The following is a 13,126-nucleotide window of genomic DNA, read 5'->3' as shown; positions in this document are numbered from 1 at the left end:
GCATTTCAAACCATGTTATCATGTTAAGTTATCTAATTAGCACTAAAAGGTGGGAGCATGACAAGTCAGGGGGCAGCTGTTGAGGTGTGTAGCAACCAATAATGTAATACCTGTCGATAACGTAATAATTTTGGCCATTTTGAATGTAATAAAGCCAATCATGTAATATCATGCCAATAATGTAATAACTTAATAATAACGACTATGCCATCCACTGTATCTATTTTTAATGAGCAAACTGCACAAAAACTGCAAGATCTTTTATTTCCAAGAAATGCAGTCCTATTTATGTATTATTACATTATCGGATAACATTTTTTTAAAGGCTACACCAATAATGTAATAACTTATTACATTATTAGCATGTTATTACATTATTTCCTTTATTACATTTAAAATGGCCAAAATTATTACGTTATTGGCAGGTATTATATTATTGGACTTTATTACACTATTGGTTGCTACAAGGTGTTTCAGTCTTGAACAGAATGGTGAACTGAGTACATGGGGTCACAGTAGCCATGATGCTATTGTGGCCCCATTTCCTCATTTTTTTTTACACACTGACAAAGTGAGTTACATCCTCTTTACAGCTCATGTTGTGGAATCAAACATAAAGACATAACAAACCAACAAAATTGCTGTCTCTTTCGGTCCTCTCTGACATTTCTGGTCTTTTCATACCCATCTAGTAGTTGAATATAACACATGTGTTGCGAAGTGTATAATTTAGTTGCCACAGTCCACTACTGATAACATCCCATTTACTCTGACACTGCATCAAAGCTCTATCACCATGACACACTGCGTCAACAGTTCAAAGCCATAATCCGTCACTGCACACTCTGATTGTGTCTTTGTTCATCCTCAAATGATAACTTTGGTAAGTGGTGGTGACAGACGAGTAGGGTTTGAATTGAAGTGAAATCAACAGAACAGTGTTCACAGCACATACTGTCTACATGTATCTGTGTTAAGGTTGTATAACTGAGAAACTATTTTTTTCACGCGTGTGATGAGTTTAAATAGAAAAGAAACTATTTAGCACAACAAGCAGTATTATAGCATTAAAGCTAATGGAGAAGCTTGTCAAAGAATACTTCATTTTACACTTTGTGGCCTCTGGTCGGATGTGGGCAGCAAGTCTACAATGTACATGAATGTTTGATGATTTTCCTGGGGAAAATATGAGTGGATGTCTAAGATGAGATAATACAAGAGAAGCCTTCATTGATCCCCAGAGGGTAAATTGGGTTGTTGCAACAGCACAATGATAGAAATACAGACAAAGAAAGTTTATATAAAACTAAAATAAATGCAGAAGTAAACATATAAACTATACAAGAGTAATTCAAGTCAAAATCAGGAGACAAAGTGACAGTGAGGTCTGTAGGTCTTGTTTAAAACCAGACTAAAGCTGTTTGAAAGGTTAACATTTTTAGACGCCTAACTTACATAACTATTGTTTCATCAACATTTAAATCACTATATTCAGATGTGTGTTCAGCTCTGCCTGCACTGAATATAGTCATTTGAATGCTTACTGGGCAGCCATGGGTGCCAGGGCGTGGAGAGCAGAGGTGCTGATGTTTGGAAGTCAGCCGCTGGCTAAATTTGGTATAATCCCTGGACCATGGAGCTTGGAGGGGAAACTCTGTGAAACATTTGTGAAACTTGGATTGATACCAGAAGTCAGCAGCAGCAGCAGAGCCCACAGAGTCCGCAGAGACCAGATTGCAATTAGGTCTGGTGACCATTTAACCATGAGGGATGCAGACCGGAGAAGTCCTGTCCTGAAGGATCAAAAACCTTTCATGTGTCATATACCTCCATGACAGAATGGGGGTAGTCTGCCTGAATGAGCTCAGTAGGTGGCGTGTCACCTTCAGAGGAAGAATGTCACATCATCCATGCTGGAAATGATGATTTATGCATCACTTCAATCCACATTTTACCCCAATATTTCAGGTAGAACTGACTGCATCATATGAGCCTACACCAACAAATAGGCTAGCATTTTATCCGCTCTGCTGTTGAGCCTGCAGAGAATCTGTGAAATCAGGTATTGGAGAATCTCTTCCTCCTCTGGGTATTTTTATATCTCAGGCCTGCAGAAAACTGATAGTTTGACTGGGGGCATGGCGCAGGAGGGGGAGTGGAGGCTGAAACCCCTGAAAATTTCTGAGCCAAATCTGGACTCTGTTAGGAAAAGTGGAAGTGGATTTGCTTGCCTTAAGGCAGAACACCCACGATCTCTTCATGCACCACGGATGAGACAGATGCTCTTCGCTTTCCCTTCCTTCTGTTTTATCTCTCCTCTTTATCGAGGCAGACATAAGAGCCTGATAGTCCTTCTGGTAGCTCTGAACATGATATGCAGAGATGACTTAGCTGATAATAACACCACCCACCTCAATTTCTCAGCATTAGGGAGGAGTGTTGCAGGTGAAAACCGGTGCTACAATACCTCACCATTATTCTACCACCCCTACTAACAGAGCTGATGTTGTCAAGGGTTTGGAGAATCTCCTGACATCAGAAAATATGGTCTTAATTTTGAGCAAAGCCTCAAGATAAAAGCCAGTTTTCTCGGCCATAGTTTTATTTGTTTACAGTACCTTCAGCACAAGGTATCGCCATGATGCCAACTATAGTATTTCTTTTTAAAGATTTAAAAATCATCTTATCATCATATCTCTGGAAGCCCTGAAGCAACCAGACTTTAAAGAGTAACTTCACACCAGACTAAAAAAGCATCTCTTCCCTCTGTTTGTCTCTAGATAAAAGTTTCAAGCCCGTTTCACCTTTGACCACATGCATTATCCCTGATCGATGTGGTCAGAAGTATGCCTTGTGGAACGTAGAGCCCGCTTCCAAAAGTGATATCATGTGGTCCTGGAGTATACTTGTACATCACTGCTGAAAGGTGGAGTGTTTCACCGCAGGAGGTCAGAACAAGGATTTTCCAAGGATCGTGCAGCCACTTTTTGAACCTTAGAGCATGCTGCAGTTTGTTCTAGGCAGAGAACAAAGTCAAAAACAACTGTGAAACCTGAAGCAACAATGTCTATGTACAAATGATTTTGACTGAGCAGTCAATGCTTTATTTTTGACCCAAATAATGATTCTTGTAATACTAATCATCATGTATGCAACTACTGTGCTTAAATGCATCTTTGACTTTCAATGTGAGAAATCTAAAACAGTCCCAGGAAAAAAAAAAAAAGTCAATATTTAAAATTAGGCCATATCTCTGGTTCAAAGTACAGTCAGTACTCATTCTGACTGACATTTTTTTTTACAGTGCAAGACCCACTCCCTGACACTAGATGGCCACATCAGCCCACCCTACAACCTAGCAAGGCATCAGGCTATAGGGCCGCTCATCTGAAAACAGCCTTGCAAATGAATGGTTTATATTACAATCAATACATTTAGCACCTAAGAGGATGGACTGCAAATGTAATTTGATTAGACACAAAGGCTGATAGTTTATTTGAAGGCACTGATGAAGGAGTTACCATCTGCAAATGATGACTCAACAGGGTACCCACTCTTGTCTCTTGAACGTTTGAGACTCTGAGGGGCACCAGATGTCTGAAGCTGCCCAGCCATCTGAAATCTTGGCTGGTTTGAGTATAGAGGACACCAGGGAGTGTTTCTAAGTCTGTATTGGGGAGGAGGGGAGTAAAAGTGCACAAACTATTATAAAAACAAGAAGGATGAGTGTCAGTGACCGAGCTGCAGTCTATGGCCATGAAAGAAATGGGGTGGTGTTGCATTTTGATTCCAGCACCCTATCAGCAGAAATGTTTTTTCATTCTGAGACACAGATTAAACACCCAAATACCTGGTGTAACGTCTCTTGAGCTCAGTGTTTTGATGAGAGATGAAAGAGAAATACTGTAGTTCATCTATCACTCACTAGTCATGTGCACAAATAACAAGGGGCTGTGATTCATAGCAAGCATAGCTCGGAGGGCTGCAAAAATGTGAAAGACTCAAAAGAGAGAAGGCAATAACAGAAATGTTGATACAAAGACTACAGACAGACAGACAGACAGACAGACAGACAGACAGACAGACAGATAGATAGATAGATAGATAGATAGATAGATAGATAGATAGATAGATAGATAGATAGATAGATAGATAGATGTAGAGGAAAATAAAAAGCTACACTGTCAAAACGTCAGTCAGACTGACCCAGAGGGACGACTCTTCAGAGTAGAACCAGACATAGACAGACACAGACAGAGTGTAAACCCTAATCGAGACCAGCTGTATCCTATATATACTGGGCCAAATGGGATCAATTGTGAGCTTGAACAGAGCCCATATCATGGCCATGTTAGTCATCGTGTCTGATCATCTGCTGCAGAGGTCACTACACACACACACTTCCCGCTTTAAATCAATCCAAGTTCCACTGGGTCATCCGTGGCTCTAGCGCCGGGAGACCATCCACATATTATTATGTTACATTGTGCAGCCGCAGCGGTGGAGGCACAGGGATTGGATGCCGCCCTTACTCTGCCAGAAAGCCGTGGTCTCGTCGACCATCTTGGTTTTCCAAAAATACGAGTTGCCAGGGAGACGCGGAGCCGCAGGCAGAGAAGGGAGGGCTGAATGACACAGTTGGTTTCCAGTTCTGTGAGCTGATTATTGCTGCCTTTTTCCAACTGCCTGCCTACTCATACAGTACAATCTACTGCAAACTTTTCTTTCATGACATGTGTAAATCAGCTTGAAAGCACGCCACAAACACACTCTGAAATGACTGACAGAAAAGATTTTGCTGAATAAACACCTTTCTTTTTACATAAACATTGATTACTGTGATTAGATTAATTATAAGAAAAGAAACATATGTGAGGTACACAGTCTTGAAGGAGTTTAGTTATATGTGCACCACATGTAGATGCAAGACTATTATAAATTAAGAATATAAAACAAAAGATAGATCTTCTCATGACAACGTCTAATAATGTGTGTACATGTAATATATTTTATATTTCCTTTCCTCTCATGTCACTTCCTATTGTACGTCTCTACTTACACTCTTTGGCTTTGACAGATTATAAGAGATTTCATTGTGTACTTCGCTTTGAGATATTTATCGCTCTAACTGGGTTGGACGGTTAACCATGCCTGTCACTGCAGAGTCTACTGAGAAATATACCCTGCCTATTCAATTGGTGGCCTGCGGGCTACATCCGGCCCTAGACACAACCTCTGAGTGGCGCAGCATACATAAATCTGAATATGACAAAATGAGTAACTTTGGCAATTGTATAATTTTCTCATGTGAGTATAGACCATACTCAGTAGCTTGTCAAAACATCATCCTAATGACAGTCACAGGAAGGGAAGTGCTTCATTGAGACTGTGTCTGTCAACACTGAAATGTTAAATGAAATCATCAATCTGACCCTGTTTGGATGGGCAAGTACTTATTTATTCTAACAGTACCACCATCTCCAAATGACAAACCAATGTGTTTAATTTGCACTGAGTGCGTTGTGGTACTTAAAAGAATAGAATATTTGAAAGCACCATATCTTTCGGGCAAAGTGTGTTTACAGGAGATAGACACTAAAGTGCAGTTTGCATCTTGGGAAGGGAGCTGTATTACCCTGACACCCTCGTCTATAGTCAAAGAAAGAGCTGCAGTAGCTTCCCTTCTTGTATCCTGCATCTTGGCAAAGAAGAAAAGGGCATTCATGAGAAAGAATTCATGCTGTCCGTTGCGGATGATAAATGATAACTGATAAAACCAGCAGACATCCGCTATTAAAAATGTACCTCTGTCTGGCACTTTAGGTATTCACAGGAATATATGATTTCTAAATGCTTTTGGAAAAACTACAAAAAGTTGATGTCATGTCAGTGATTAGCCAGTCACAGTTGAGTTGGCCACAGACAAAACTATTGCACTATTGTGGGTGTACAGCATGTTCAATATTTTGATGGCAAATTCTTAAAAAAATAAACAAAAAATGTTTTAAAGTGGCTGCTGAAAATGTCCACATACATATCCTGGTTTAAAAATCAGTTGAATAGGCCCGTTGTATACAATATATGAGCCAGTTTAAAACATTTTGATCTGCTGATCTGTTCCAATAAATATTTGATTTGAACTCATTACTCTCTTCACTGACACAGACGAACACTCACACTACCTCTGCCTCTGGAATTAGCTCATAAAAGCAAAACTATTATTTCCAGCATACTTCTAAATCAGTATGGTGTCATGTTAACTCAACCCCATTAGTCTGATGGCACTGAATCACTTAATGCGAAGAGTTAAAAGCTGCATTTCAATGAATAAATGTGTTTGACTATGTTCAGGGATGGGCAATAATAAAAATCTATTAATTATAATCTTTTTCATGTAGCCCTTTGTGATAAACAATACTCTTAGAGGCTGAAATATGTTTCCAAATTATATATGTTATAATTATATGAAAGTTGCTTATTTAGAATCAAATTATGGATAGATAAACAGACAGATCTCTTTGCGATACAGGAACTGGTGCTGTGATATTCCCCCATTCAACTGCAAACTGAGATATCTGCAAATTTGAGCCTGCATTAAAATGCACACGTAGCTGAAATTTTGCTTGTCTTGCATCAAGTGCGCACAATAGTGAATCAGTCCTCGTATACTTCCTGTATGTGCTTTACATGATTTCTGAGGCAGACAAGCTAAGAATCTACTAACTCACTTCTACATAATGTCTTGTTAAGTAAATATGCTGGTGCAGGTCACTGATGTACAAGATGCAGCACGCCTCGTCATCTGTGAGGTCAGTATCCTTTTGTAAAAATTCTTTGCATTCATTTTGCTTGCTGCATGGAGTGAATTGAGTTCTCAATTCATACAGGATTCATGACAGTGGACTGCAACTGCAGCTGGAACTATCCAACATAGATGTGTGAGAAAGATCAGCGAAGACTACAGAGTTCATTCAGAGTTCAGAGCCCATTCATCCTAAAAACTACTTTTTTTTTATCAACTTAAACCTCCATCACCTTGTATCTCTTGGAGTTTATATTAGTGTGTACTGAATTCACACGCTATTCAGACCTTTTCAACATGTCAGAATCTCATCAATCATTATAAAGCATCGTTTCATGTTGTGTGTGGCTGTGGGCATCAGAGCAATCATACAAAGTCTGGAACAGGTGGATGCCCACAACTTGTCTATCTCAGTTTTTCTTATTATATTGCAGGAAGGAAAGCAAAGTCATCCACAAAAATAACCCAGAATGAACTCAGCGGTGGATCTGTGTCTGACATGAAGCTATGAAGCGGTTATTTTCTCTCCGGTTTAACCTTTTAGAAAAAGAAAATTCATTCTCTTGTTTTGAAAAGTCACAATAAAAAGTGTGTTCTTTCCTCCTTCATACAATATGATGGTTGTGTCAGCTTGAGTTCTCATCAGTTGAAATGTAATAAAGGAAAATCCAACAAACTGAAAGATAAAATTTTACATATATAAAATATTTTCCACACAGTTCACTGTAGAATATGTCAGAGGAAAGCTCAAACTATAACAGCAAATACATGTTCAAAGAGCAAAACATTACCTCCAGTCCCGTGTTACGTGTCAGTTTTGGCGGCTCATCGTTGACTGGTATGACAGTCACTGAGATGGTGACAGGGAGGCTCCGGCGCTCAATCTCATAAGCCGAGGCAGAGAGTGTGAAACTGTCCTCTGTGGTCTCAGTGCTGTCATGCATATAGTAGATGTGTCCAAGTTTCATCTGGAGAAGACAAAAAAGGATCCAGTTGTCACTCAGTTTGGAATCAGAACTGAATGGTAGGAAACATCATGAAATAGGCAGAGGCTGGGTGAGTACATTCTCACAGTGTGGCTGTGTGTCTTAACACAGACATCCAACGAGCACTGCTTTGGAGAATCCATAGGTCCATCATGTTATGATTAACCTGGACAAATTCCAATTAGAACTTGAAGAAACATAACTTACATGATCTCCACCTCAAACTCTTGATTTGATTTGAATATTTTGATGCTCATTGTAATTGTCTCAGATATTTCCACATCACCTATTACTCCAATATTTTTGCTAATAATAGTTTAGTTATTGTTTATACTACGCTGCTTGTGAAAACAGTTGTGTAATGTCTTTACACGTAGGTGTACACTATACAGGATAAATCCAATAAAAAGATGCTGTTGGTAGGATTTAGGGTTTGAATCTTGACTCATGACTAGGGACTAAAAGTCAGAATGTCTTGGCCTCTCTAGCTCTTGTGAGTCCAACAACTTTATGGAAAGCATAATAGCTTTGTACACTGAAACTTTGGCAACGTTGGAAAACAGCATGAATTTGATTCTTTTTTAAAACAGCAGTGGGAAATTTGGGTAAAATATGTTTTTTTCTTGAGTTAGATAACATTTACATTTATATTTAATCATTTAGCAGAGACTTTTATCCAAAGCAACTTACAGAAAAGGGAACAATCAAGGTATAGTGTGATAAGAAGCGTTAGTGCAGCAGTAAGTGCTAGTGACGATTCTTTAAGGTGTAGAATTGTCATGTAGTGCTAGGAGAGGAGGTCCCTCTAAAGAGCTGGGTCTTCAGGAGTTTTTTAAAGGTAGAGAGGGACACCCTGCTCTGGTAGGAACTGGTAGTGCGTTCCACCAACAGGGAACAACAAACGAGAAGAGTTTGGATTGCCTTGAACAAACAGGTGTCAGAGCCAGGCGTCGCTCATTGGATGAGCACAATGGTCGTGAGGTAGCATATGCCTGTGTAAGGGCGTTCAGATAGGTAGGTGCAGTACCGGAGACAGCTTTGTAGTCATTAGAGATTTGAATTTAATGTGGGCTGCTACTGGTCGCCAGTGGAGCTCGATGAGCAGCGGGGTAACATGTGACCTTTTGGGTTGGTTGTTGACCAGGCGCGCTGCCGCGTTTTGGATCATCTGAAGAGGTTTCACTGTGCAGACTGGCAGGCCCGTCAGGAGGACATTATATTAGTCTTGTCTTGAGATGTCCACAGCTTGTGTCAGGAGTTGAGTAGCATGTTGAGTTAGGTACTGCCTGATTTTTCTGATGTTGTAAAGTGAAATGCGGCACAACCGGGCAACTGAGGTGACATGATTGGAAAATGTTAGTTGGTCATCAATCATAACCCTTAAGTTTCTCACCACCCGGGTGGGGGCCAGACACAGGGAATCACTTCTGATGTTGATGTGTTTGATGATGTGGTGTATAGTAGGTTTGGCTGGGAGGACCAACAGTTCAGTTTTTGATAAAAGTCAGCCAAGGGACAGTTATCCTAGCTAAGCATAAAGGCTGTGAATTTGTTGCCAAGATGGATCAAATAAACAGAATAGAACATGCTACTGAGATTTGGCAGGCTAATTTGGCCAGTTTACAGTCTTTGTGCTAAGCTAAGCTAACTGTCCCCTGGCTGTAGCCTCATGTGTTTAGTGAACAGACACAATATGAATCTTCTCATCAACTGTCAAACTCTTCCTTTTAGCGTCTCTGTTTAAGGGTCTGTTCTAACCTACAGACACCTTAATTTCTGTACAGTACATACTATATTATTTGTTGTTCTAAGCAGATAATACATGTTTTCAAAGTCTTGAGAGAAAGGCTATAATCAGGTCTTAAAGTCTAGCAGCACGGGAACAAGGAGAACATCCCTTGTGGGACAAAAACCTTGAGGGAAGCCAGATGCACAAAGAAATCAGTCATCCAGTGTCAAGTCAGCTAGATGGAAAACAGCACCTGCGGCCTGGCCAAGCCAACTCTGTTGACTTTCTGCATACAGAAGAGGAATCTCAGCACCCAGTATCCTATATTCCTGTTCTTGTCCTATCTGGATCAAATAAGCTGCCTACCCAATATTTTTTTCCTGATAGTTTCTAACAAATTAACAGAAATCAACGGTCCTTCTCTGCAAGGAGGACAGTTGGAACTTTGTCTAGACAAAAGCCAGTAAGCTGCTGTCATGAGAGGACCTGCTTTAGAGAGCAGGAAGTGCCAAATGGATCCCATATGACTGGCATCCCTCTGGAATAACAACCCCCATCATCATTACTGATCGGGGGAAACTCAGCAAGACAATCAGTCTGCTCACTGGGACAACAAACAGTGGGTGGTTGTTGGACACGTGGCCTTGGTTTTTACTCCAAGACAGATTGAGGCGGATGTCAATATTTGATACCAGCTGCATAATTTATTTTATTTTGAGTTTTGATTGATGTATAATCTCGGCTTCTATGTGCCTACTGTTTTTGTAAATTAGTAAAATAAACCGTAGAAGCTAGCTCACTTACTCAATGTTCTGAAAACATTTTGTACTTAGTTAAAAATAAAGATGCCTGCACGGATTGAAGATCTAATTGGAACCTGATGGACAGCTGAAGTGGATTACAGCAAAGGGGCGTTGAAGCAAAAGATTTCCTATCTTTCCTGAAGTTGGACCCCACTCAACATCGCATGTTACTGAGTGTGTACATGACTGTACTGTTTAAAGCTTGAGTAAATCATGGGCAGCGCTGTAGTTAGCAAAATGCCTCCACTGTCTGACTCAGATGGTTATGTTACACATCTGGGCCACATGGAACATAGAGTTGCTTTACATTCTTGTGGTTGATGCTCATGTAGATCTTTTTTTTCTCTCTGCATTGGACACTCATTTTTTCTCACTGCGTTACTGTACACTTACATGACCTCAGTGAACCACCACAACTGATGGCTATAGCACTAAATTACTTCACACACCAGTAAGTCCGGTGTCCATTTCCAGAAGGAGAGTGGGACATACCCAGTAGTGCTTGAAACAGCATTGAACTTGGTGAAAAAACACACACACTGCAATACATAAAAGTACAAACACATCCGACTTTCATTTTGGAACAATTACAATCTGGTTTAAATAATGCGCAGACTGAGGACTTGGACATTTCTTCTTCAATGTGGTACTCATTTGGTGGAACTGGCTTTGTTGAATTCTCTGAGTATAGTACAATAAAAGAAAACAGAAAAAGATTACATACATAAAAAAGTCTCCAAGAAGGAGTATAAAGAAAAGCTTTTCTCCATTGTGGCAGATGATGATATGTTAATTTTAGCCTCAGCCTACTACGGTAGGGTGCACAACAAGTTGCGCATTGGGATCTTGGAGACACAGTATGAGTGGTCTGGCAGTAGCAAAGCGCGGGAGATTTGTGTACACTCACACATTATTATAGGAATATACCGGGCGGGTTTATTTTGGCTTCAGGCGGTCCAAAGGCATCCGTCAGTTTTTCCACAATGTTTCAGCAAAGTAGAGAGGAGCAGAGGCAGACCACAGCTAGATCTAGGAGCTATAAGATACGTGTCTAACTAGCTTCACTAAACTATGTGGTCCTTTCAGAATGTATGAGGTTTTTCCACCGGTAACTACTCATGCATTTTTAATATTTTCCTAAAGCTGGGGCCTCTGAACCACATGGAGAGAGACCAGATAACTCTGCTGCAGCAGCTCCCAGATTCCCCTCCCCTCGCTATCTGGTACAACACAACAAATCCAAAACAGCTGAGTAGTAACTGGGGAAAGTTCCATGGCGACGCTTTGCTGTGGTAATCCTCTTGAACAACCACCATGACTTAAACTCCCTGGAGTTATTAAGGCCGGATGAAATATGGATTATTCGGTTTTTGGGTCTTCTGGGATGTTTTTGGTCCCAGACTGACAAAAATATAAGAATCTTTGTCTGAATGCAGGGACTTTGTGTGGACACTATCCCCTGATGAAATGAATAATCAAATCTACTTAATCCTTAAATATTAAGTAAAGATATCCAGTTCAATATTTTGGTGGATTTGGCGATACATGTGGTTCACATATGCTCACAATTTAGTAAAACCAACTATTTGGTCAACAAAAAGCCTCAAGTTTGTTTTTTTTTTGCAACGCATCTTCATATCAGTAAGTGGTCAAAATAGAGTCAGAATTTTGAAACTTTAGAAGTAACAAGGGAAAACCAGATGGAAAAACACTGTTCTTAAGATTTAAGCTCACATTTCTGTTGGCACTTCTGCTAGTTTCTGATGATGCTAGTATGTCAGAAATTATATTCAAATTCAATAGTGAGAGAAAATGTTACAATATATTTCAAAATAAAGCATGTGGAGGAGAAGAGCTGGACCATTAGGGAAAGCCTAATAGCCAATGACCTCCCTCATTATATGGAGGCTCATCAAGCCAATAACAGCATTGACAAGCAATGAAAATTGTTCCCTGATTAAAAATGCATTGAGGCTTTATGAGGAAAGGGATCGTATAAAACTTTAAACTTATGGTGATGTACAAGAGTTAGACATCTCTGATGACATCTTTGTTGGAATATGTAACTGAATTGATTTCTACATTGCTTTCTTCATAGCATTACGTACCTCATCCCATGTAAAGTAATTAAGTTCATCTCCATCCAGGTAGCGGAGGTCCCCGTGCTGCGGTGACTCTTCCACAACAAATTCGATGTTTGCTGAGGTGTAGAAGGGATGCACAATATTAATAACGTCTGTGGTAATTGCCCTACTGAGGCCTTCCTTCACAGTAAAGTTGAAGGTCTGCAGGGGGATGAGCCGGGGCACGATGTTCACGGAGATGTGCAGGTCCTCCACTGTCGTAAAACCATTACTGACATCCACTGTGAAGCCGTCATTGCCCTGAAAGACACGAACGTTTAAGTTATTGATATGCTAAAAATAGACTTTGTACTTTTGACACACTGGAGGCTGAGGTTGTCATTTGTCTGTGAATTTGAAAAAGAACATGCTGTCTCATATGATTTACTACAACAGAATAAATTAAATAGAAATAAACCTGGGTGGATGCAGACACATAGAGAATGCGCCCCTGATCAATGTCCTCCTGAGTGAAGGAGTGAATGTAGTCAAGGACAGGCGAGGCTGTGCTGTCTGAGCTGTTTGTCAGTTTGACCACATGGCCGAGACGAGGGGGCTCTTTAACGGTGAACACCATTTCTGTAGGAAGAATATCAGCTTGCTCCACCTAAAAGTCAAAGGCAAATGATTAATATCATCACATACAGTGTACAGTTGACTTGACAAGAACCATTTTCGTCAAT

The 13,126-nt window shown here is 40.2% G+C and overlaps 1 protein-coding gene across 1 annotated transcript in view; it reads right to left on the bottom strand.

Moving 5' to 3' along the window:
• cspg4 (chondroitin sulfate proteoglycan 4) overlaps nt 1-13,126 on the bottom strand; it is a 69,907-nt gene that overhangs the window by 12,263 nt on the left and 44,518 nt on the right. The window contains exons 4-6 of the mRNA XM_019276661.1: nt 12,862-13,050; nt 12,429-12,704; nt 7,594-7,770 (exon numbers count right to left, since the gene is read on the bottom strand). Coding sequence (XP_019132206.1) covers nt 7,594-7,770; nt 12,429-12,704; nt 12,862-13,050 — 642 coding nt within the window. The remainder of the gene's footprint in view (nt 1-7,593; nt 7,771-12,428; nt 12,705-12,861; nt 13,051-13,126) is intronic.

Source organism: Larimichthys crocea, chromosome XVI (assembly GCF_000972845.2).
Source record: "Larimichthys crocea isolate SSNF chromosome XVI, L_crocea_2.0, whole genome shotgun sequence".
Taxonomy (NCBI): domain Eukaryota; kingdom Metazoa; phylum Chordata; class Actinopteri; family Sciaenidae; genus Larimichthys; species Larimichthys crocea.
The sequence above is the reverse complement of the archived record's forward strand: the minus strand, read 5'-3'. Positions and strand labels throughout refer to the sequence as shown.